Genomic DNA, 27,169 nt, shown 5'->3' on the forward strand with positions numbered 1-27,169 from the left:
GTCCGATCAGATCCACTCCGCCCTCGACTCTACGGTTCACAATGCCTTTCACACCGCCAGAGACAGGAATAGATGGAGAGCGATCATACGTGAGAAAGTGATACAGAGGGGTGGTCACGACCCTCAGTACTGAGGATTACGACGCAGGGAGAGGAGCGAAAATAAAACTAGGCGCGGAATACATTGGACTGGCTTCGGTATACTTCGAACCTAACCAACCCCTTGAACCATATCTCGAGCAACTTAAAAGAGTGGAGCAGCAATTGAAACCAACGAAAATTCTCGCTGGAGGCGACGTTAATGCAAAAAGCCCCCGGTGGGGTAGTTCCAATGCTGACTCAAGAGGGGATGAAGTACTGGCCGCCTTTGACGAGATGGGCCTGCAAATTTTAAATATCGGGGATACCCCTACATTTCACACCATAAGAGGAGGAAGAGTCTTGTCGAGTATCGTGGACGTAACGGCATGCACTGCCGACCTGCTGCCTTGGGTGAATAACTGGCATGTCGATGAAGCAATAATAAGCTCAGACCACAACGCTATAATGCTCAACATATGTACGAAAAGGTATAGCAGCACAACGCACTACACGTAAATACAACACAAGAAAAGCAGACTGGAGTCAGTTTCGTGAGAAACTGTCCCAGTTGCAAGCACACCAACATTTATTCACAGAACACATTAAAACCATACATAACAAAGAACACTTAGAACAGTTAATTAACACGTACACCAACACAATACAAGAAGCCTGCACACATGCTATACCCGAAGCAAAACATACTAAGAAGCGAAACCTGCCGTGGTGGTCAGATGATCTTGAACATACGAAAAAAGAGGTTGCAAAAAGGAAGCGCAGGATTCGTTGCGCATCGCAGGTCCGCAGAGACGTCGTAGTGAAGGATTACCTTATATGGAAAGACCGGTATGAGCAGATGGCCAAAAAAGCACAGACCGAGAGCTGGGTGCGCTTCTGTGAGAAACAGGATAGAGAAGGACAGAGTCATAGGAAGGACAACTAAAAGGAATGCAGACATCCCACTTATAAAAGCAGGGAAGGGTCTGGATGCAGCAGAGTCAGTCCAGTTTCTAACAAAGACATTCTATCCAGACGACCGGACAGAAGGGGAAAATGCTAGCCATCGCGCTACACGTGAAGCAGCCTCGAATGGAAACGATTGGGCCCATGGTGAGGAGCATGATCCACCGTTTACAATGGAAGACTTAAAGGCAACTGTGGCTAGTTTCAACCCCAAGAAAGCCCCTGGCTCTGACGGCCTCACTGCCAATATCTGCTCCAAAGCCATTGCCACTAATCCGGAGTCCTTCCTGGCTCTGGTAAACAAATGTGTAGAGTTGGGGTATTTCCCAAGTGCCTGGAAAAAAGCCACAGTAGTGGTACTCCGAAAGCCAGGAAAGGAAGATTACACCATCCCGAAATCTTATAGGCCCATAGGACTTCTCCCGGTGCTAGGGAAGATATTTGAAAAAATGATTGTCAGTAGACTCCAATGGCATTTGCATTCTGAGATCAGCAGGCGCCAGTATGGTTTTATGCAGCAAAGGAGCACAGAAGACGCCCTCTATGATCTGATAAACAAAATACGAGACAAGCTAGCTCCAAAGAGAATAGTTACCGTGGTATCCCTAGACATAGAGGGTGCCTTTGATAGCGCCTAGTGGCCAGTAATAAGACATAGATTAGCCGAGGAAAAATGCCCGGTAAACTTACGCAGAGTCATGGACAGTTATCTTGATGACAGAAAGGTAAGCGTAAGATATGCAGGACAGGAGTTCACCAAAGGCTGCGTACAAGATTCCATAAGCGGGCCATTATTATGGAACATACTTTTGGACCCACTGCTTAAAGGATTAGAAAAACTAGGAGAATTCTGCCAAGCATTTGCAGATGACGTGGTCCTCATGTTCGACGGGGATACCGCACTTGAAATTGAGTGCCGTGCGAATGCTGCTCTCGAATATGTTCAGCAGTGGGGTATTCGAAATAAACTTAAATTTGCACCACAGAAGACCAAAGCAATGCTTATCACAAGGAAAACTAAGTACGACACACCACGGCTGAGCATGGGCGGGATCACCATTGGTATGTCACAAGAGATCAAAGTACTGGGGCTTATTATAGATAGCGGATTAACATTTAACGCGCACGTCACAAATGTTAGCAAGCGGGCGTTAAGCCTCTACTGGCAGCTGTCTCGGGCCGCAAGAGTAAGCTGGGGCCTTAATACTGAGATAATACGCACAATATATACTGCAGTAGTGGAATCAATCATAATGTACGCAACAAGCGCCTGGGCACCGGCAGTGACAAAGTTGGGCGTGAGGAAACAACTGAACATGGTACAGCGAGGGTTTGCACAGAAAATATGTAAAGCGTACCGCACTGTCTCCCTAAACTCAGCATTGGTTCTCAGTGGCATACTACCTCTAGACCTCAGGGTACGGGAAGCTGCTACTTTGTATGAGGCCAGGAAATATGTGCCCTTGGAGCTGCTGAAGGATGTGGAGGTAGAACACATGGCAGGATTTTCGGAAGCTGAGCACCCAGCGCAACATATGAGCTTGCAGTTCATAGAACTGGAAAACCAAGCACAAGTGGATGCAAACAGTGACTATACCGCACGTATCTTTACTGATGGCAGTAAGATAGAGGGTAAAGTCGGAGCAGCACTGTCATTCTGGAAAGGCGACACCGAGATTAAAACCGCTAAATTATCACATGGCATCCCACTGCTCGGTCTACCAGGCTGAACTGTTGGCCATATGTGAAGCAACCAAATGGACAATCAAAAGCGCCCACAACAGCATCGGTGCTTACAGTGACTCGAAGTCTGCACTGGAAACGGTAGTAAATAACCGCTCCGTTCATCCACTTGCAGTAGCAACACGAGGAAATATTAAAGCATCTATGATCCGCAACAAAACTGTGTCTTTGTTTTGGATCAAGGCACACGCAGGGCTACAAGGCAATGAGCGGGCGGACCAACTTGCAAAGGAAGCGGCACTCAAAAGTAAAAAACAGCCCGACTACGATAAGTGCCCGATCTCATTCATCAAGCGACAAATCCGCGCGGAGTCGCTTGATGAATGGAATCGAAGGTATATCACAGGTGATACAGCCGGTGTCACGAAACTATTCTTCCTGGACGCAATCACTGCGTATTGCACATTGGCAAAGATGACTCTGACCAGTACACTCACCCAAATTTTGACTGGACATGGTGGTTTCTCAGATTATTTGCACAGGTTTGTAAGGAGAGCCCATCATGTACCTGCGACTCGACAACGACTGAAACTGTTCTACACATTTTGACAGAGTGCCCAGTATTTTGTAGGGAAAGGTACGAGACTGAATGTAAAATAGGACTAGAAATATGTAAGGACAATCTTAGTATACTAATTAGCAATAAGAAATTTAAATATCTATTTGTAGAATACTTGATACAAATCGGACAGAAAGTAGTGAATAGAAATAAAACTAGTATGTAGTATTAAATTTGTAAAACAATTATATAATACAGTATTTAAATAAAATAAAGTATAAAATGTCCCTGATTATGTTAGGGGTAAAGCAACAACACCCTGTGATGGCGGGTGCATTTCAAAAAAAAAATTTTTTTTTTTTATACGTGTGGAAACCCCCACGGGCCGTCACCCCACCGGGGTTTTTGGAAGGGTGGTGTGTGGGAATCGAACCGACTAAAACCATACGGTGTACCATACCACGCCTTAATAGGAGGAGTCCGGGAACGGAGTTATTAACACATCCGGTACTTCTCCTGGCGCGAGCCCGCGTGGGTGCGGGCACCATCTTCTATATAACTCTCAATTAGGCGGCGTCCAGGTACACGCGGACGTCGCCCCTTCGCGGCTGACCATTAAGGCGGGTGGATGGGTAAACCTGTCCCGTCCACCCGTGGCCACACTCAGGGCGGCATGAGGCGTATGTAAGCGCCCCTCTGCCACCCGGTTCGCGGGCGACGGATATGGTCCGAGTGGACATCGTCCTCCTCCTTTACGTTACTAGTAGTAGTAATTCTTTATTACTTTTTATAAAATAATTTATAGTGTTTACACACGATCCATATATTGGATGCAGCATCTTATAAACTAATTTGGTATGTATAATACAGCTATTGTAAGATACGCTATATTATTGAGAAGAGTGGCCGTTGAGTTTCTTGCATGTTCTTCTCACGGGCTCAACTATTTCCGAACATATTATGGTAAATTTAGTAATAGAAAAGAAATATTTGTAGTGACGATTCAAAAGCGCTTATGTAGTGTAAGCTGAATAAAGTTTATTTGACTTTGATACATTCACTGCGCTATGGTCATTACGCATCACATTAGTATTTTATCTATGATTGACCTGGTCACTTCTAGTACTTGGTATTCGGCAAATCTCCGCAGCTTATTTGAACGAACTTTTTAGAATACTTTGCATACATTTAAGAAGTAAATTCCTTAAAGCGAGTAAATTTAATTACAATTTAAAAAAAATTTCATGTTTTATTTGTCATAGATATGCTAAAATTTATTTCTGAACGCAACTTAACTTTGCTGGTGATATGATCAAGTGACATTTAGCAACACAGTAGCCGAAATGTCACATTACGACAACAATTAAAAAATGTCGGAATCGTGTCAAGACGGTAATTGTCATGGAAATTATGAATATGGACCAGATGAATCGCCTACAAAACTTATCGTCAATTATATACCCGAAGTCATGACCCAGGATATGATGTTTTCACTGTTTTCGACAATGGGTAAATTAGAAAGTTGTAAATTGATAGCCAACCGAGGGTATGGTTTCGTCGAGTACGCCCGTTCAGAGGATGCAGTGAAGGCACGGAAGGCATTTAATGGTTTGTTAATGCAAAATAAAACATTAAAAGTGTCACACGCTTTGCTTAATCCAGAAATGAAACCGCCGTCCAAGCCGGAAGCTGACTGGAACTTATACGTGTGCAACCTGCCAAATGAACTAACCTTACAAGACTTACATGGACTTTTCGCACAATTTGGTAAAATAGTCAATTCACGTATAGCTTCAGGAATAGCATTTGTATTATATGAGCATCAATATGAAGCAGAGAGAGCTATTCAGAAAGTAAATGGAACTACTCCTCCTGGGTTTTTGCATCCTCTTACTGTTAAGTATGCCAATAAAAGTAATCCACATAAGCATAAAAACAATATTAATAATTTTTCTAAGAATCCTCTTACAAAGCCTTATCATTGGATGAATAATATGGGTGCTATTGGTGACCATAATTCCTCAAGTACATGGTCTATATATATTTATAATATTGCTCCCGAGGTAGAAGAATTAACTTTGTGGCAGCTTTTTGGGCCATATGGTGCTATTGTCTCTGTTAAGATTATTAAGGACCATCAAACAAATAAAAGTAAAGGATTTGGTTTTGTTACTATGAGAAACTATGACCAGGCCGCAATGGCAATACGGGCACTGAATGGATATGCCCTTCAAGGACAGCCTTTGTCTGTTAGTTTTAAAATACAGAAGAGATAATGTGGTATGAACTTCTCAATACTTTACAATATCAGTTCATGAACGGTTAGACAATTTGACATTATTGAGATAGATTGGCAAGTAATTATGAACGAAACATGAATATTAGTCATACAAATGTATCATGAATCTAAGTTACAAAGGGTATGCAAGGCATGGTGTGAGAGTTTAAAACTATTCTCAGGTCAAATATATTTATTAACATAACGCCAATTCCACAAGAATGTGATCAATACATATAGATTACACATTAATACCTGCTGTGATATTCAAATGTAACTTATATTTTTGGTATTAATCGCTATTTACGGATTTTACTATATGTATTCCATTGTGAGTATTTCTACGTTCAGCCTCTTGTCGATTGTTACTATATTATATTACTTTGAGCTATCAATATTGTTAAGTTTGTTTCTTATTATGGGATAATAATTTATTCATTTTGCTCGTTAAGTGTTTCAAGTTTACTAAAGTTATAAGATTGTATTGAAAATGATTGTTATTTGGGAGGCAACATCAGTTGTGAGCAATTATTATGTGCTTTGATTATTATTATTATTTCATTATCTATTAATTATTATCTAAGAATAACAAACAATATAAGAAAGTGCTTTATAAGATATAATGTAACTAATTTAGGCCACTGTGAGATGTTTAATCAGCTACTAGGATAGTTCTACACTTTTTATAACATGATGACTATTTAGGTAGTAAAACAAAGTCTAGATTATATATCATATTTATACATTTAGTATAAAACTTGCTGAATTAAAGGTCATTTTCACATTTTTGAATGATATTTTTCATTTATAAATACATTGGTATATCATATATAATAATTATTTAATGCATATCTTATGAATTCACTAAGGAGTTAAGTGATTTGTTTTTGAATTGTAATATTTTGATAAATTATGATTTTGTTAATTTTTAATTTATTTAATGCAATTATAAAGATACATATACAAATGATTGTGTCGTTCTGTTATATAAGGTTTTACCTTACACTTTTTTACCCCAAAATGTGAGTGATAACTGGTAAAAGGAAGGCTATAATATGAATAGTAATGTAATCAGTAATTATGAAGATAATTTTATGTTCCCAAAGAAATGGTATTTAATTAGTTTGAATTGTTTTTTTTTCTTTTTGTTTAATTTTTTTTATCAGTTAAGCTTAAGTTTCTAATATTAGTCAAACGGATTGATAACAGACAAACAGAAACATCTAAATGTTTCACTTATAATTATGTTGAACTAATTATTAGGAATTTCAAATCCAGGGTGTAATGAAATTATAATTGAAAACTAAAATACCAGTGGAAAATAAAATTTTAGTGCAATGGAAATATTATATTTATATACAAAAAAATATTAACTACATATATAATATTTAATATATTTACTTGAAGTAATAGCCTTCACAATGTGTAAGTGTACTGACAATATTGGCAGAATTTCAAGAGATCTACGCTGATCTGTGGGCCAAAATAACTACTAGTGCTTGGTTTTCCAGTAACTCTTTTAGGGTGCATAGATAGTACTAAGTACAATCTCCACTCCTCTGGTTCCCACAGGATTATTATCTCGACACCATACACTAAGATGTAGTCACACATTTGGTGCAATAGTTTGAGCGAGATCTGTTTGGAGAAGAAAAAGAAAATTTTTGTAGACCCAAATATTAGGAATATTTGGCAATTTTCTTGTCATTAAAGCATAATAGTGCCTTGATTTTGGCCTCTGCTTATTAGTGGAATAAAATGTAACACATTTTTCAATGAAATCTTTCTAGACATTGTGATTTTCTTTTATGCCTAGTATAAATGAAAGTCTCTTTTTTTTGTCTGCATATTTGCTGACCTTTCCAAAACAATACTACATGTCGTGGTTTCAGCAGCAGTTTAATTTTACTGATTATATTAAAACCGTATTAAGTTTTTGTATAAGTAGTAAATAGGTATTTACTCTTTTTCTAAAGTTTATAAGATGTCAAAGATAAAAGCAATCCAGTTGTATAATCTTGTGGTGATCATGGGTCTAGACTGTTGAGTGTAGTGTGCCTTAGTCACTTGGAATCAAGATTAATTTGTATTGTGTAAAGAAAACTCCGTTGAAAACACAGAAATCATCTCGTTAGCTATGTAGTTCGAGTAGTGACGGGTTGCGAGTAACTAATAAATTTAACTCGATTGTATTGATGCCAAGCTACACTGAACCTTTATATTTGAGTTTGCTATGGTTTAAAAGTTGAAGGTAAAACTTAGGAGATGTAAATTTTTGAGGTATTAGCTAAAATTGGCAGAGATATCTGTTTGTAAATAACTTGTGGATTTGAAATGGTCCTGTCCTTGCTATAAACAAATCTTAAGTAAGTTAAGAATAGTAAGTTTATTTTTGTATATAAATATATATAATAACATCATTATCGAATTAATATGAAACATTGTATATAATATACATTTTTTAGGTGAAGTGAAGCGCTCCGGGCACCAACTAGTGCATTATAAAATCCAAGGTAAATGGTTGAAATCATTACAGTGTACTTCCGACTGCCGACAGATTCCAACAGTTTTCAAGTCAAGTGGCAGTTTCCTAGGCAGCCACTTCCAACGCCACAGATGCCACATTTTATGCATTATAAAATTCGCGATTATACAACCACGTAAAAGGGCAGCGACGCTCCTCTTGCGACACGTTTGCCCATTTTTTTAAATATTTTTTTTATGGAAGCATAAAAGCATAAAAAAAATTGTTTAGAAGGAATTCAAGTCTACTGGAAACGTCGATTTATTGAAACCAGTTTCAAATTTCGCTATTCATTACTTTATCTATTCGAATTTTGTACACATATAGGTAACTTGTGCTGTATAAAAACAAACCAGTCTATATGATAATGTCAAATACCATTGCGGTATTCCACCTATACGAATTATCAGTTTTAAAATTCAGTTAATATTTGTTTAGCATTCACTCCTTCTAAAATAGTAAAATAGAACCAAGGCCGTAAGTTCTGCGGGGGTCATTGATCGCTATATTGATGAACTGTTATGTGGTATTAACAGCTTTTTCTCATTGCGAGTCGTTAATTATAGATAGATTGGTATTTTATTGATAACGAGCCACGTAGCTTTGCTTATAATTCATGGGTTTTGAATTTTTTCATTTTCATAAACATGGCTGAAGTGAGATTCGCATTAAAAGCGGGTAAACAGTTTCGGAGATTAGATAAAATATACAGTCATACAACCATATTAATTATTGGCATTCTGATATAGTTTATATGTTCCGTGAATGTAAACAGTTACCATGTATGAATAGTTAATTTAGTTGCTAACATTACAAACACACTACTTTTATTCATATTGTGTACCTAGGTAAGTTATATATCATATATCTTTAAACGAGCAATTCTTGTATAAATATAGGTTAGGTTAGGTTAGGTTAGTCAAATTTTATATTTACCTAAATATAAAATTTGAATCTCGGAAACGGCTCCAACAATTTTAGTGAAATTTAATATACAGGTAGTTTCGGGGCGAGAAATCGAGCTATCGATCGAGAATCGATCTAGCTAGGTTAAAATTATAAAAAAATGTAGTATGAAACTGCTACAATAACATTAGAATACAAAGGTAAATTTCGCCACTATATACAAGACTATAATAGCTAAGTCACCCAATGTCCCATACATTGGGTGACCCGGAAAGCAGAAGATCCCGGTTCGAATCGAGATGTCCTGAGTTTACCTTTTATGTTCAAGTTCTTAGAAACCCAAGCAAGGCTCGGTCGTCCAGGCACTAATTATTATATGACATCTAATCCATGCTAATAGGTGTTATTAGTGCGAATGTTTTTGTAAAACTTCCACGTACTAACCACCACGAGGTCGAGTCCACATCGGTCTACGTAATATTATAACGAGTGACATCAGAGAAAGCTATTTGTCAAAGGCATAGCCTTAGATAATTTATATGTCTAGGCAGACCCCCTTATTCATAATAGTCTGCTAACTTAAAGCATTGCTAATTCTCTCTCTGTCTTCTTCTATTGACCTGAGTCAGAATGAGAAAAAACACTCCTTAGCAGCTGTTTTAAGTTAGCGGACCATTATGAACAAGGGGGAGAGCCTCTTGCTGCTAGACAACCGATGAAAACAGACCAGGTTTATTTAGTGTGCGTGACAAGCCACGTCTCACACCCGCGATTTGTGTGTCACTTTTTGTAAGTGTTCGTGAATTGCTCAAAATAGAGGTTAACTGTTTTTCTCTAAGTTTTCACAGCTTTCACAGTATTTAGACGTATAAATCATCTAAGGGCATACCAGTAAGGTATTGATTGATTTTAAAATTATTTAAATGTTTATTTCTATTGGTTGTTGGTTTTAATATAAATTAGAATTATTAATATTCATGTGAAGACCAACTTTTCTGTTAAAAGTTAGGACGAAGTCACGGGCAAAAGCTATCACTTATAACGCGCTCTCTACTAATACCGAAGGTGATTATTAAATGGAATTATTTTTTGTGAATATAGGTAGTTGAAATTAATCCTTTATTACACAATATAGGTAAGTACCTATTTATTAAACATCGCCTAAAATTAGATGTAGGTACCTAATAGGACGTGTAAATTCAAATTCAATGTCTCTTTAGGAGCACTACCTAGCAGCCTTATCATTATTGAAGAATTTTAAACTGTTATAATAACTCGATTTACTTTTAACATATTTTCTAATGTTTAAATTTGTCAAACAAGATTTATAGTATCATATGGCATTGTTTTGTAAAAACTTTGTGATCGTCTTGTGTTTATGGTGAGACATTTTTTTTTCTACATAAAACTAATGAACTTCACCCATCCACTGCGCCCAAAGCGAAATGAGTCACTTTGACCCATTTGCCACTGTAAATCAAAAAAAAACCCACAATGCCCAAATGATTGCGAAACTCAAGTGGCAGTGGGCAGGGCACATAGCTCGGCGGACAGATGGCCGTTGGGGCAGTAAGGAATGGCGACCACGTACCGGAAGGCGTAGTGTTGGTAGCCCCCCCCCACAAGATGGACCGACGATCTGGTCAAGATCGCCGCAGTAAGTTGGATGAGATTGGACAGCGCAGGACCGATCGTCGTGGAGATCTTTGGGGGAGGCCTTTGTCCAGCAGTGGACGTCTTCCGTCTGAAATGATGATGAGGACCCATTTGCAATTGTGGAAAAAATTATACCCATAAATATTTTACCTATCCCAATAACTGCGGAAGAGCATAGTTTACCTACAATGATTATAGTTTGAATCAAGGGTAAAACCAAATACTTAAGTACGCGTGTTTAAATTTATTATTTACGTTGAGATCCAACAAATTATGAAACTACATTAAAAATAGATTTGATCACAAACTTATTTATTTATATATCTATGGATTTTATAGTTTTGTCTTCGGATTTTTCTTCCCGTTTGGACTGAAAATACGGGACAGTAATCACTTGTTCGTCGATGTGCCTACTGTATCAGACCTCCGCATAACTGTATTTATTTACTCAGGTAAGTTTATAAATTTGCGTAACTAATACCAGATATTTTTAAGAAGGTATCTAATAAAATACTAAACAGAAAAGTTAAATGGTAATCAGAGCAAAAACACGTCGTACCTACCTAGTAGCGGGTATTTTCTATAAATCCATTGATATTTCTTGCAATATTAGTGGCTTAGTAAGTAGTAAACAAAAATTGTATAGCTTTTTTTAAAAGTATGTCAGTAAAGCAAGGTTGACACGAGCGCGCATGTGCCAACCCTTGAATAAATCGATTGACGCATCATACAGTGTGCAGTGGTTCTCACGATAGGATCTTTCTTGTGAAGTACTACAGACACGAATTTATTGGAGTCGTTGGCTGTAGATTTCAGAGTGCGACTCTCCCGGATTTGGCCGTGGCGGAGAGTGAGGGTTCTGGAGGAGCGGTAGGCGTAAGCCTCACCGTGAGTAGCAAGGTAAATAATTTGTGAGAAAATAAAAAATAAAATTAAAAAAAATCCAAAACCAATCAGGTAAGCAAACAATTATAAAAACCAATAATTAGCCCGCCAGAACCTTTAACGGCCGTTCCCAATATTAAGTCTATCTCTTACTTGAGATTAAAATCGTAGGTAACTATCGTTGACTTTTCTGTCCCAATAAACTTATCGACGGTAACTCACCTTATACGTACACGCTGTCCGTCAATGGGAGGACGTATAGCTTACCATCGATAGAAGTTTGTATGGAAATTGCAATTCACGCGTCCCAATATAAGGCGATAAGAATGACTGATCGGGTATATCGGGACAGCTTCAGATTATTGACAGCTAATTACTGAAAGTGGTAGTCATTTATCTCTATCTGTAGATAGTATATTGGGAATAGCCGTAAGTCGTTACATGTTCCTGTTAGAATGTCAGGAACATTATCGTAACAAAGCAAAAGATATATTATGTGTATACTTATACCTATATTATATACTTTAATTTTTTTTCTAAATTAATTTCAACGTTGGCGATTCTACAATTGATTAGGTAAATTATATAAACAACCCCCAACGGAAATATCCCGACTCCTCATGTTATCAATTTAAACTTTCAAAAGTCATCCATGAAATTGAATTAATATTTTTTTTGTGATGAGCACTTGACAGCGAATGTGGCGTTGAGGAGGTCTATTACCAAAATCGAACGCTGAAGCTTCGGTCCGAAAAGAAAGAACGACGAACTTCGAATTAAATCCTATTATTAGATTTTCGTGATTCTCCTTTAGTTTGATGCGGAATGTTTATGTAATGTTAGTTTTCGTTTTATGAATATTTTTGTTTACGTCGATGATGTCGTTATAGTTTGTGTACCTACTGGTTTTTTAGGAGTTTTCATTTAGTTTGATCATATATTATTATGATTAACTCGTTTGCCGATAAGTGGGTCTTTGGCTACCTGTCATTTATAGCTAACAAACGTTCTTCACGATATTTTAGTGTCTCACAAGAACGTGAAATCGTGAAACGTGGGATCTATATTGTTTAAGGCACGCGGAACCTTTGTCGGCCTAGCCATAGCTACTTAAAAATTACTATTGAATATATGACAATAAAAAGCAACGAATTATTATATTTTACCTGATTAATGACACTAAAAAGTAAAAAATAAAAAAAATACTACGAAAAAATAAACAACTTAATAGAGATTTAATTTAATACACCTCGCAAATATTATACCTTAACTTTTAATTATTTTATACTTTTGAGTTTTGGAAGTCGATTTTTTTAAACGTAGTTTTTTTTGCTGCTGTTGGTTCAGGTATACCCCAGGCCGGGGGCGGCGCGCGGCGTATGGGCTCTGCCGCAGCCGCCCCCCTGTACCATGGCAGCAGAAGAAGCCCTACCGCCCTGCTCACCAATGTCCCCTGATGCTCCAACCACCCAGCCCCGCATCACGACCAATCTCACCCACCACTCCGACTTTCAGCAGCTTATTTTTGAAGCCGTACGATCAGGGTAACTTACTTCTTTTTTTAATTATTAATTATTACTAGACTCAAGATAGCCGATGTGCTACTTAACTATGATGGGGCAGTGGCTCCACCTCGCCAAACCTCAACCTCTTGCAACTCACCTGATTATAGTCTTGAGGACTGATCGCAGGTCTAAATAACGGAAAAAAAAAATTATTCATTATTTATACGGAACATCAACATCATGTTATATATTTTAACAATCAATGAGTCTTACTTTATAAAGGAACAAATACTGATACACATGACTATAATAGGTAGATGTACACATCACTCAGATTGGTTAATTAGTTAAATTAAAATCCAAAAACATATAAGTACCTACTTAAATAACAATAATGGCTATGAGATCAACTTATGTTTTTTTAAGTAAGGTTCTAAGGCTACAAATTTGATGTTTTAATCGGTATAGTTAATTAATGTCCCACCGCCATATGTCCCAAATGTTATCATCTGCCAATGAAAATGATGATATGACCTTAGCTTATCAAAACAAATGAAATCAAAATTGTTGCTGGTGCTCAACATGTTAAAGTGTCCTCACTTTAACATTAAGAATGTTGAGCTCATCGTCATGCATATTAGTGGTAGTGGCATGGCAGGACGTACCATTAACTGTCAGGTAAACGTCACATGACTACCTATATCATAAAAAATAATCCGGCTATATCACATAAGTGCTACCTACTTCACTACGTACCTATTTAAATATTATTGTACCTAAAAGAGAATAGGATTTACAAAAATCGAAGATGGTTTGTCAGTAGGTTAGGTAGGTATTATTAATAAGATCAGAAAGTAAGTACGTGTATAAATTAAACGGTTTGTTTTTGTAATTTTAATACAAGTTGTTCGAATTTCAAGCTAACCCATGTTTTACAATGTATATTTTTTAAGAATATTTTTTTATTCATATCTTACATATACATTAATAATTTAATGTATATGTAAGATATTGATAAAAAAAATATTCTTCATCTAATGATGCACATTTTTTTAAATAACTACTTAACTAAAATAAATAATATTGATAGTTAATTACAAATTTAAGCAGAATCTAAATCTTTTCGCAAGGTTCCGAAGATACTGGCAGAGTTCCCCCTTTGAACAGCTAGACTAAAATTTGTATTGTCTACTACTCCTATATTAATTATTCCCAGCTACTGTTTCTTTAGCGCCTGCTATATTATTATTAGCAATATCGTTTTACAAATATTTGCAGCGAAGTTTCGGAAATCGAGCGCTTAGTTGAGAAATTAGGCGTTGAAATATTGAATGCTCGGGACCAGCATGGCTACACACCAGCTCACTGGGCGGCTTTGGACGGTAGTGTGGCTGTGATGAGATATCTGGTAGAACGCGGGGCTCCTGTAGACCTGTCCTGCTTGGGAACTCAGGTACGAAAATGAATAAGATACACCAAATCCACATCATTAAAAATTATTTATTTATTTATTATATTTATAACACTTTTTTGACACCACATTAACAAAATATAACTTAACTACTAACATACATAATTACATGATATGGTGCAAATGGCGGCCTTATCACTATATAGTGATCTCTTCCAGGCAACCATTTGTATTACAATAAAAGAGAAAGACAGTACATTAAAAGGGTAAGAAAAGTATCAAAAATATACACATACATAATATTCTATTCTAATATATAAAATTATCTTGTCATGGTGTTAAACATTGAACTCCTCCGAAACGGCTTGACCGATTCTCATGAAATTTTGAGTGCATATTGCCTTGGTCTGAGAATCCGACAACATCTCATTTTCATCCCCCTAAATGTTAAGGATTTTTTTTCTTTGACTTTTTTTTTAATTTGTTTGATAATGAGTCAGCATTAAAAAATACATACAACTTCTAATTTTCACCCATCTACGATCAACAGTTACTTTTGTATCGCGATTTTAATATCAGCAATACAACGTTTGCTGGGTCAGCTAGGCTAATACACTGGCCTTCAAAAGTAAGTATCACACTTTTAAAATTGGGATAACGTTTTAAGTTCACAAGATATACTTTCGAAATAAAAAGGACTCCAAAGAGAATTTAATTTTGTACATAAAAACTTTATAGTCGGTAACCTTCTTTTAGGAATTGGCTGAAAAAAAACTTCAAAAACAAAACCATTCCTTTTTTAATGTGGACGTTTCCGAATTACAATTTTACCATTCACATTTTTCTTTCTGTTTTAATTTTTTTTCAAGATCGATGGGTCTTGTTTTAAAAATTTATGCTAAAAAGCACATAACATTTATTTATCATGCCTCTTTCAGTTCAAGAATGTGCTACGATGTGTGCTTTTCTGGAACTAGGCATCAGTATGCGTCGCACTGCAAGAATGGTGGGTGTGACGGTACGAACGGTCCAAAGGGTAAAGCGAAGGTACGAAGAGACTGGACACCATCTGAGGAGACCTTGTAATGGTGTACCAGTGCCCGAGAAGATCGTTATAATATTTCCACTGTGTTAAGAAATCGCCACCAAAATGCAGTTGAAGTCCAGCAACAGCTACTTCAGACCCGGAGGGACTACATTAGTGACAGTACAGTGAGAAGACTTGCTGAAGCAAATTTGAAACCCCGAAGACCAGCGAGTGGCCCAAAACTCGAGAGACAGCATCGAGTAGCGAGACTGCGATACGCCCGTGAACACATGCAGTGGGATGAAGAAGAATGGTCAAGAATTTTGTTTGCAGATGAGTCTCGATTCTCCCTTTACACTTCTGATGGAAGGCGAAGTGTTTATAGGCGACCTGGTGAGCGATACCTTCAAGCCTGCATCTCAGAAAGAGTCCAATACGGTGGAGGCAGTGTACAAGTATGGGCTGGCATATCTTCAGAAGGTCGCACAGAGCTAGTAGCCATAGAAAATGGCACCCTCACTGGGCAAAGATATGCTCAAGAGATTCTCAATGAGTATGCAGGGCTGTATTTAGCAAATATGGGTGATGGATCGATGCTGATGCATGATAATGCCCGGCCACACACGGCTCATATCGTACAAGAGTATATTCAGGAGGTCGGTATCAGCGTGATGGGTTGGCCATCAAGAAGTCCTGATCTCAACCCGATTGAACACGCCTGGGATGAGCTTGGGAGGCTAGTCAGAAATCGCAGACCACCACCTACTACCCTCAGGGCACTAAAGCAGAATAGTAGAAGCCTGGTAGAAGAATGGGAGAATATTCCCCAACATCGGCTCCAAAACCTAGTGTTCAGTATGCCAAACCGGCTCGAAACTGTAATCAGAGCTCGAGGAGGCAATACCAGTTATTAAAAATTAAATAACATGTAGTAAGTTGAATTTTTTTACACTAAACTAAAAATGTCTATTTTCATTATTTTATCTTTTAAGTTAAAAATGTTACTAATGTATAATTTTAGTTTCTAAGAATTAAAGCCTATAAAATTTGCAACAAAACGTTTTTAATCTTAAATCTCTACCTTATATAGTTAAGAAAAAAATTTAATTTGAAAAGTGTGATATTTACTTTTGCAGGCCAGTGTATATAAAATTCTCATGACGTAGTGTTTGTAGTTAAACTCCTTCGAAATGGCTTGACCGATTTTGATGAAAATTTGAGTGCATATTGGGGGTAGGTCTGAGAATCAGTCATCTATTTTTCATCCCCCTATACGTTAAGGGTGGTCCACGCCAAATTTTTTTTTAATTTTTTTTGACATTTTTTTTAAATTTGTTGGATTATGAGTCAGCATTAAAAAATACATACAACTTAAAATTTTCACCCATCAACAGTTACTTTTGTATCGCGATTTTAATATCGGCAATACAACGTTGGCTGGGTCAGCTAGTATACTATATTAAAATATAGATAAATATATAAGAAAGTAAAATATTACGTAAGCAAAAAGTAGAAATAATAATTAACATTTCAGATTTGTTGAATTATGTTGATGGATACAATACATACAGATAGAATTACACTTTATTTGTCCTATTTTTTATGAAACTGATTTCTCTGTCCATCTTTGAAAAGGGCAGATTGTGATTTTCACTGGAAGCGAGCTCATTTGATAAGAACTAAGTTACAGAGCGTACTTGAATTTCGTTTAATACTATTTCATTCGTAAGTCAGATTACCACGGAGGTTGGTTGGTGAGACAACCGCCCGTGGATATCTGTAAAACCATGCGTCAAGAGATGTGTTGCCGGCCTTTAAGTCACCTGAAAGTGGCAGTAAGAGGCGGTGAAGGTCTGGTACCATTGTTGACAACACACAGCAGTAAAGCCGCTGTTTTACATCGGTCTTATTTAATGGGAGAGTTATACTTCTCTGGGCGTGCCGGTATAATTTGGTTGAGTTCCTTAAAGGCATATAAGGCATTTATTTTCTCAAAATTGATTCTTTTAGAATTCTTTTTGTTGTCATTTCTAATACTACTACCACTTCGGAAACAAATGGCGATCTGAGAAAGAAGAAGCGTCGCAAGAATATCTCACAGCAGTTTACCTTTGCGCTCTTTTTGATAACATGTACAATATCGTACTGTCATTGTTATCGCTATAAAATAATCATAATCTAGTCCCAGGATGTGGGACCATTTAGATATGCAGCTGTGGAGTAGTAGGTTTTACGACAGAGCCATTTTTTAATAAAACATTTAAATTTATATATAGATAATGCCGGAACAGTGGCTGGGACTTCATTATAAAAGTGTATACCCTTAAAGCTATTATGTATCTTATGAAGCCTACTAGAATTAGTTCACTATTAAGAGCAAAAGGGCGACATTTTTTGTGAACTGTTATGTGTGTATAATTTTCATAAATGTACTGACAATGAAGTCATGAATATTAGGTCGCAACCATAAATAAATCCGCTAGATAAATGTTGACTACACCGGCCGGCCGGCGGTGTAAAATGTTAAAGTAGGTAATTGCTAAGCTACTCACTGATATTAATGAAATTTAACTAATTATCTAAAATAGTAAATTAAAATACATAAAGGATGTCGTAGCCTTGCCCTCATTTATTGAATACTGATCGAGTTCCTTTGCACAGGATGCTGGCTAGATTATGGGTACCACAACGGCCGCGGCGCCTATTTCTGCCGTGAAGCAAGCAGTACGTAATGAAAATGAGACTTAAGGCGGCACTAAATGCCAGCGACCTTGAGCGATATGAGTTAACCGCTGCCGGCCCGCCATCTATGTAACAAAGCCAATATTTTCAAAATTCTTGCGTGGAAAACAGTTTATATGCTTACAATCCTCATTATTCACTACTAATCTGAATAAATGAACCTACACAAAAAGTACAAGCTATAAGAATAACTTTTATGAGAGAAATACCAAAAAAATGCGTCACGCCATGCCAATAAACTTATTTAACTTCAAAGAAAAGTGGTAGTTCAAAAAGGCTCGGCAGTGTTAACTATAACCAACAGCAAGCATTAGCAACCTACAAATAAGACTTAAGGATATGTGTAACAGGATTAAGTAGTGTTCATAGCTCGAAATGCTAACTTTCACCACAAAACTTGTCTAAAAACACCATGTTTGCGTGTTTTCTTCTTACTTTTCGCCTTAACATTGAGAGACTTACCTCTCAAGATAACGAGCGCAATTGTAGTGAATTTTTGGGTTTTTCAAGAATCCTGAGCGGCACTGCATTGTAATAGACAATGCGTATCAATTACCAAAAGCTGAACGTCCTGCTCGTCTCGTCCCTTATCTTCATAAAAAAAAATAATAATAAAAAAAAATTTTAGGGCCCACGACCCATACATTGGGCATGTCGTAAAGGGCACGCCTCTGTGGTCCAAGTATTGCTGCAGTCGGGAGTCGCTGTTAATGCTGCAGATTTTAAAGGTAAGATGGCTGCATTTTGACGCATAGATATAATTAAGTTAGTAAAATAGAAATGAAAATTATAATTATTCGTTTGAAAGTAAGATAGTCAACTTATTACCTTGAATACTAAGAACTTAGATTAATGATTGGTCCCCGCTGCGATCCAACTAGATAGTACAGGCATAGGCGAAAGGTGCGTCAACTAATGTCGTCAAACTGACTTGCAGTAAATAACTTATAAAGTTTTACAGTGAATAAATTTGAATTTGAATTTAATACTACGTACCTACTCGAGCCAGTGTCATGTGGTCTCCCGTCTCGTGGCGAATAATTTGCGAAGTTGACGCGTCACAATGACATATTCTGTCAAACTTTTAATTAATTTCAATGTCATATAACATAAACCGTATATTTCAAAATTTGAAAGATACCGTTGAGTGTCAAGATGCACGAAAGCACGATGCACGGTGTCGACGAAAGACTGAATTCTATAAAAAATTAGGTTGTATTTTGGGTTCTTATAATGCATTGCGTGGTTGTCAATAAACCTTTGTACCAAAACGTGTAACTTTTATTAATCTTTTATAAAAAAATATCCAACAGATCTAAGAGTATTTCCAAAACATTACAATATATGCCAATTTTGATCGTAGAGGTCACCCTCCGCCACACACACTCTCTAGCAACACCAGAGGAAAATTATTACTTATTTAGATCCTCTGGTCCCTAATTTCTGTTTTTGATGGCAGCCGTGATTGACTGTAGGTAATATACAGCTTTTTGATTACCACAAAAAGATCGTAATGTGCAACAGTTAACTACGACGCCGTAAATGTATTTAGTCCTTTTTGAACTGGAAAGGTGAAACCTTTTAGAACCCTGCCTAAAATTATTATCATTATGCTCACTTATAATATTAAAATGCTTCTTTTTTATGGAAAAGGAGGACAAACGAGTGTACGGGTCACATGGTGTTAAGTGATCACCGCCGAGCACATTCTCTTGCAACACCAGAGGAATCACAGGAGCGTTGCTGGCGTTTTAGAAAAGTGTACGCGTCGTATAGTCCCGGAAACACCACACAAAGAAGCTCATTCCACAGCTTTGTGGTATGTGGAAAAAAGTTCCTTGAAAACCGCACTGTGGAGTAACGCCATACATTCAGACGGTGGGACGTGACATCCTACTTTGTGGCGTGTCGTCCTTGTCGTTTTATTAATAAAACTGTATAATATAGACAGAAATCTGATCGGCGGCAAAGCCTGAGTTGCACAGCGCGCGCCAGGAACACGGCGGGGACTCGAGGTCAAGGTTCCTAGTGAATTAGATAGTGCAGTAGGTGCGGGAACACTCAGAAAGGACTTACAATGTTGCGAAAATTATTAGCAGAACCTATTGCTAGCTTTCTAGCTGGAAGAAAGTATCCGAACAAAACCGATTTCTGCTACCCACACATGAACGAGCTATCTATTATCTGCGGTCCTTGTAATGAATATTACAACGAGAGACAGAGATTTTACAACCTTCACATTTTTGCGGGAATTACCTGGTTTTTCTTCTCTTTCTGCCTAGCCCTGTATACCGACAGCATCTACTTGAACTGGGGCCCACCAGCTCAACCTGGTCCTCCCAGCGACGCGGTGGACGAGTGTGAAACAGTTTATACTCGTAGACAACTATTGCTATTGTCGTGGAATAATTACTTGACATAACTTTTAATTAAAAAAAAGTTTAGTACGTACCTCATAACGGTACCAGTTTATTTATAAAATAGCGGTGTGTGGCTGCTTCGAAAGGACTTAAGAATCACTTATAACTACTTTCAGGTCTGACTCCCTTAATGACGGCGTGTATGTACGGAAAAACAGCAACAGCGGCATATCTGCTCGGAATGGGAGCTGCCACGAGGCTGTCCGACATCAACGGAGACACGGCCCTGCACTGGGCGGCGTACAAAGGTCATGCAGACCTGGTCCGCCTGTTGATATACTCGGGGGTTCCCCTGCACTGCACAGATAACTTCGGCTCCACACCGCTACACCTGGCTTGTCTCTCAGGCAACCTGACCTGTGTTCGTCTGCTCTGCGAAAAGGTGGGATATTGTATATTGTTGTGGACAGGTTATGTTATATATGTTTCCCATCCCAATAATCGTCGTGTTTCGGAGACTCATTCAAATCAATTCAAAATCACTTTATTCATGCAGGTCAAGAAAATAACACTTATAAATATCAAAAGTTTTCCTTTTCTTTTTACATTTACCACCGCTTCGGAAAAAGTTGAAAAACCCCACGACATACCATCGTAGTCTGCTCAGCTTCGTCCAGCTCCTACAACTTCTCGTCGATCCGCAGTGTCTTGACATTATATGTTGCCAGGGCCAATGGTTTTCGTTGATGGTAGCGTTGCCGAACCCGAGAATTCTTAGCTCCGTCGCTTATGTGCCTGCTACCGTAGCCACCACGAGCGGGGCCGCGGCCTTATATTGTCTGTCATGTTTTTTGGGGGATTTTGCCGTCATCGCCACGCTAGTCAGACGGGTTGACGACCGCAGTATATGTTGGTTTTCTTTTTTCTTTATGAAAATAAGGGACGAGACGACCAGGACGTTCAGTTGATGGTAATTGATACGCTCACCCATTACAATGCAGTGTCGCTCAGGATTCTTGAAAAACCCAAAAATTCTGAGCATCACCACAACTGCTCTCGTCACCTTGAGACTGGTAGGCTGTAGGCTTAGGTGCTTAAAAACCGATGCACGCCCCTGCTGCTGCCCATCCTCCGTTCTATGTATCCCTTAGTCGCCTCTTACAGCACCCACGGGCGGAGATAGGGTGGTGCTATTCTGGTACGGCACCACACGCACGACTAAACACTTAGTTTAACTTTTGGTATTCAAATGTATTTGGATCAATTGGGTGGATTATTATTATTGTAGGTAAAAGCGGAATTGGAACCTCGTGATAAGAATGGCAAGACTCCACTCATGCTGGCTCAGAGCCATCGCCACGTAGAAGTCGTGAAGCTGCTGCAAAAGGAAATGAAACGTAAATCCCACTGGATCCCGCCACTTTCTGAACTCTGGGCTTTGTTGTTTGGCGGCGCCGGTGACTCCAAGGGACCTCTACTTTTTTTCCTGGGATCTGTATTGCTTTGGGGATACCCCATGTACATAATGAAAGTGAGTATTTAAAAGCGAGTATCATCTAAGTTACTTTCTACGTTGGGGAAAAAGGTTTTACGCATTTTATATGAAAACTCAAGAGTTTTTTCAAGTTTATTTAAATTTAATTACCTACAAAAGTATTATTAATTAAAATATTAATTGCTGTTCACCAACCGAAATGCGGACTATATAATAATTAACCACATCACCTTTGTACCATGTTAAATAAATTAACATATTATATTATTATGTCCTATGATACTGTGAAAGATTATTTGAATTATAAACATAGTTAGGATTAATGTTTCTGAATTTATTGTGAATATTGTTATACTTATTTTAATGTTATTGTAACTTTTGTACTTCATCCTGACTTGCACTAAATAACTTCAAAAGTTTTACATTGAATAAAGATTTTTTTGAATTTGATTTTAAACAGTTTTGAATTTTAAAAAATTTCTGGGACTTCTGATCAAAAAAACGTGATAAGTAATTTTTGCCATTTCTCTGTTGCAATTAACTTATAAGATCTATATCATGGCGCATATATTAACACCTGCCAGGCAAGCTTTAAGACTTAATTAAGACTCAACATCTTATGTCTCAAGTTGACGAGCGCAGTTGCAGTGCCGCTCAGAATTTTTGGGTTTTTTAAGAATCCTGAGCGGCACTTCATTGTAATGGGCAGGGCGTATCATTTACCATCAGCTGAACGTCCAGCTCGTCTCGAAAAACTTGAACTCTTGAAAAACACAGAAATTCTGAGCAGCAATACAATTGTGCTCGTTACCTTGAGACATAAGATCTTAAATCTCATTTGCCCAGTAATTTCACTAGCTACGGCGCCCTCCAGACCGTAACACAATAATGCTAACACATTACTGTTTCACGGTAGAAATAGGCGCCGTTGTGGTACCCATAAACTAGCCGGCATTCTGTGCAAAGGAGCCTCCCACTAGTAAATTCTAGGTCCTCAATCAAATAATATTTTCTTTAATCGTTAAATCAAGAAAATTATTTTATATTATTGCAGTGCATTCCCCTTACGTGGAACACATTGAGGCTATCTCATTACTGTTTCCTGTATTGGAACGCGGTGATGTGGATGAGCTGGATAATAGCCAACCGTCGGGATCCGGGATATATCCCGCAGAACTCGGAGACCTACTACAGGGCCATCCGACAGATACCGTACTATGACAAGTGGAAGAAACGGAACGTTATACTGTCACGTCTGTGTCATACGTGCCGCTGTTTGAGACCGCTGAGGTTAGACATTTAAAACTTATTTTATTGCTAAAGGGTTCTTTTTTAAATTAACTAATTCACTTTCTATATCTCTACTTGTAAGCTGCCAGCTCCAGAAACTGTCAAAGCACATTGCACTGGAATCACTGACCTCTACTATATACCACTGGACTGGCGGCTGTCAAAGTGCTTTTGTGCCTGTTTGATATTCGTCATTTTGGCGTTGTTGGCCATGTAGCGAGAGTCTGGGGTACTAAAACTAGTGATGACAACCTCAGAAAACATCGATAGATGGTGGGAAACTATTTATAAAAAAAATTGTTTTCATTACTCATACTCGGAAAGTAATATTGTTTTGATCTGATTATTGGGTGGAAAATGCTGCTTCCCTCCATAGAGAGGGAAAAACTCATAAATTACTTCCCACCAAAGGGCCGGAATGAACTTTAAAAATAGAACTGCTGTGAAGAGTTTTATGCAAAAAAGAACTAATTAAAAAAAGATGCTGCGGCCACGTGACTTTCTAAACAGCCCGTGTGAACTTAGCGCAAACTTCTTTGAGCGGAATAAACCGCAACAATTACGTGGTAAGTTCCATATTTGAAATTTAAAAAGTCGACATAAATTGGCGGGATACTAATCTGTGCTTAGATAAACAACCAGTTTTATTTTCCTTATATTCGAAATGAAAAGTAGAGTGTTCAACTCAGGTAAAAGTATCAATTCCTACTCGGACTATGGCCGACCTCGCTGCGCTCGGGCGTCTAAATACCTCGGGAATTGATTCTTTCGACCCTCGGTTAACAATCTACTATTACTGTATTACGCTGATTCTTGAAGTATAAATAACACAGAAAACGAACGAAATTCATTCAAAATGCAAAAATACTTCAGAGTATTGTACGTTCTTTCGCAGCCATTTGTATTATACGTCAAAATAAGTTGTCTAGACACTCGCGAGTGGCGCTTCAAATAGGCACATAAAATTTGCTGTCAAACATATAGAATAATACCCTGTCCAGTGATATTTATACAGGTCAGTGACTGAAATTAAAAGTTAGATTAGTAATTATGCGGTATTAGTGTAATTTGAACAATCTTCGTGCTTAATGCTAGACCCTGCTCGCCGCCCGCGACCCTACACTCACAATTCAAGACGTTAATGAAGCATCTAATCAATTAATCACTATAATATTTAATCAGTCCTTATATAAAACAATTTTGTGTTTTGAACAACAAATTATTGTGAGACTCTTTATTTATTAGTCAACCCGAACAGTAGTAATGCAAACATATAGAATCTCAGTCGAATAGATCAAATATTTATCGTTACAATGTACATATTAACAGCTCGTTGTATGTTTTAGAGCCAAACATTGCCGCATCTGCAAGCGCTGCGTGGCCTACTTCGACCACCACTGCCCCTTCATTTATAACTGTATCGGCGTCCGCAACCGCATGTGGTTCTTCTTGTTTGTGATGAGTGTCGCCATCAACTGCTCAATTTCCGTTTACTTCGCGTGCTACTGCTTCTACCTCGACGGGTTCGGGCTCATGTACGTCGTGGGCTTGTTGGAGGCGATCACTTTCTGCGCGCTCGGATGGATTCTTACTTGCACCTCGGTGAGTTCAAGTTGAGTAAATAATACAGTTCAGTAAAAGAAGAAATGAACAGTGTAACCCTGGGTATATGGTGACCGTAAAAGACGACTACGGTAGGAAGGCACTAAGTCAGGGTTTAATCACCTCCCCGAATTTTAGTTTTTGCACAAATAAACCTTCCTATGGACTAGTGTAGGTACTACGCTCTCGCGTACGTACCAATGTACTGGAAATTCAATTTTTTTATTCAAAATAGGATGTGACATTACTTATTGAAAGTCAAAAAATCGACCACCCATTCCAAAACGAATGCCTCAGACCTGAGACGAATGGGGGCAACAAACTATGATATATGTATATGATGAACATCTAATATATAAAATTCTCGTGTCATGGTGTTAAACTTTGAACTCCTCCGAAACGGCTTGACCGATTCTCATGAAATTTTGAGTGCATATTAGGTAGTTCTGAGAATTGGACAACATTTATTTTGTCATCCCCCTAAATGTTAAGGGTGGTCCACACGAAATTTTATTTTAATAATTTTTTTGACTTTTTTTTTAAATTTGTTTGATTATGAGTCAGCTTTAAAAAATACATACAACTTCAAATTTTCACCTATCTACGATCAACGGTTACTTTTGTATCGCGATTTTAATATCGGCAATACAACGTTTGCTGGGTCAGCTAGTAATAATATAATATTGACACACTTTGACACAAAGTATCTTGCCCCTAGGCATAGCCTGTACCAAAGGGTACAAGACAACGATATATTTATTACAGTATATTAAAATATGTTTTCAGATATTACACGCCTGCATGAACTTGACGACCAATGAAATGTTCAATTACAAGCGATATCCATACCTGCGTGACAAGAGAGGAAGGTACCAGAACCCGTTCTCGAGGGGTCCATTAATGAACCTCATTGAGTTTTTTGTATGTTTGCCGGACAAATTCGACGAGCAAGACTTGTTTTACGGTGAACATATTTGATGCGAGGCGTTCTCAGGACGAAATATGATTCTCGGCACGAAGTGCAGTTACACGTGGTCAATTAATTTGATAAATAATAAGGAAATGAATTTATGTTTTGACCCTATCTTATAGCTTTGGGTTGAAACCATTCGGAAACCTCACGCGGAATAGCTTACTAACAATCAGTTTTATATTGTGAAGCTAAATAATAAAATAAAAAAGATAAGCCTTGGTGCACACAGCTTTTAACATGATATAAATTTTTAAAGTTATACTTCTTTAGGCGCGTACTGAAAAAATTATGAGAGTGAAATTTTAAGATGTGCGCGCATCACTGTAACACAAAAGTAACAGGGAGAAGTTGGTTCCTAAAATTTTCTAACGTTTGCAAATTCGTTTTTTTTTTGGTTTCTTTTTCCATTATGAGGATAGGCAAAGGGTTCAAGTCCGTACAGCCGTATTCGTTATTTAATAATTAATTGACAAAGCCATCGTTGCAAGATTTTTACAATATTGTTCGTTCTACAATCGTAGAATAGGACGAGGAATAAATAATTTTAAGGATTTTTGCTTTGTTAGGCCAAAGAAGTATAACTTCTTGCGTGGATACATAAGTACTCACACATTTTTTTTTTCTAAGAGATAAGTTATGAAGAGCATCTTTCGTCTCTTGGAAGCTCAGGGGAGATTTACGAACGCATTTGCCAGGCCTATAACTATAACCGCAATTGATTGCTTTCCTAAAGAAAGTCAAAATATTAACATGACAGACAGTCAAACGATAATTCACCTGTGAGTGTGATTATACCTGTTAACAAATTTCAAACAACTGAATAGGTATTTGGAAACTTATTTCTATAGACATTTTTAATATAGCCTGACTTTTGATCTATACTAAAGCCGATATTTCGATTTGCTACTAGCATGATAATGTAACTAAAATGTCGTGGGTACTAGTAGTTATCTACGGGTTCACAATAAAACATTTTAAGCTCCGCGGTAATACATGTATACTGTAATTTCTACAGATTTCCATAATTAGAACATACAATCTACCCCTACTTTCATTATTACACTTCTCGAAAAATTTATTAGAACGCTAGAAAAAGGTTTGATTTTTATTGTTGTAATTATTGAGCTTACTGGCCACAAATATAAATAAATCCTATAAAAAAAACAATTTGCATTTGTTATTTGTGTAATTCGGCTGTCCCAAACCAAAACCTAGTATGAACCATTTTAT

At 37.6% G+C, this 27,169-nt stretch overlaps 2 protein-coding genes across 2 annotated transcripts; both read left to right on the forward strand.

Moving 5' to 3' along the window:
• Window positions 1-4,629: 4,629 nt before the first annotated feature.
• Window positions 4,630-6,533, forward strand: LOC126965463 (ELAV-like protein 1). The gene has a single exon (XM_050809094.1). The coding sequence runs from the start codon at window positions 4,656-4,658 to the stop codon at window positions 5,559-5,561; it is 906 nt and encodes a 301-aa protein (XP_050665051.1). The 5' UTR covers window positions 4,630-4,655; the 3' UTR covers window positions 5,562-6,533.
• A 4,858-nt stretch (window positions 6,534-11,391) lies between these two features.
• Window positions 11,392-27,089, forward strand: LOC126965456 (uncharacterized). The gene is made up of 9 exons (XM_050809085.1): window positions 11,392-11,549; window positions 12,882-13,078; window positions 14,318-14,492; window positions 18,848-18,947; window positions 20,756-21,021; window positions 21,868-22,110; window positions 23,129-23,364; window positions 24,711-24,966; window positions 25,753-27,089. Exons 2-9 carry the CDS (start codon window positions 12,945-12,947, stop codon window positions 25,942-25,944), a joined length of 1,602 nt encoding a protein of 533 aa, XP_050665042.1. The 5' UTR covers window positions 11,392-11,549; window positions 12,882-12,944; the 3' UTR covers window positions 25,945-27,089.
• Window positions 27,090-27,169: the final 80 nt, after the last annotated feature.

Source organism: Leptidea sinapis, chromosome 7 (genome assembly GCF_905404315.1).
Source record: "Leptidea sinapis chromosome 7, ilLepSina1.1, whole genome shotgun sequence".
Taxonomy (NCBI): domain Eukaryota; kingdom Metazoa; phylum Arthropoda; class Insecta; order Lepidoptera; family Pieridae; genus Leptidea; species Leptidea sinapis.

Bases quoted from the DNA above. Each gene is read 5' to 3' on its own strand.
- LOC126965463 (XM_050809094.1), top strand. From the start codon at position 4,656: ATGTCGGAATCGTGTCAAGACGGTAATTGTCATGGAAATTATGAATAT.
- LOC126965456 (XM_050809085.1), top strand. From the start codon at position 12,945: ATGGCAGCAGAAGAAGCCCTACCGCCCTGCTCACCAATGTCCCCTGAT. The intron at 14,493-18,847 runs GTACGAAAATGA...AAAAAATTTTAG, and splicing joins TGTCCTGCTTGGGAACTCAG to GGCCCACGACCCATACATTG. The intron at 24,967-25,752 runs GTGAGTTCAAGT...ATATGTTTTCAG, and splicing joins GGATTCTTACTTGCACCTCG to ATATTACACGCCTGCATGAA.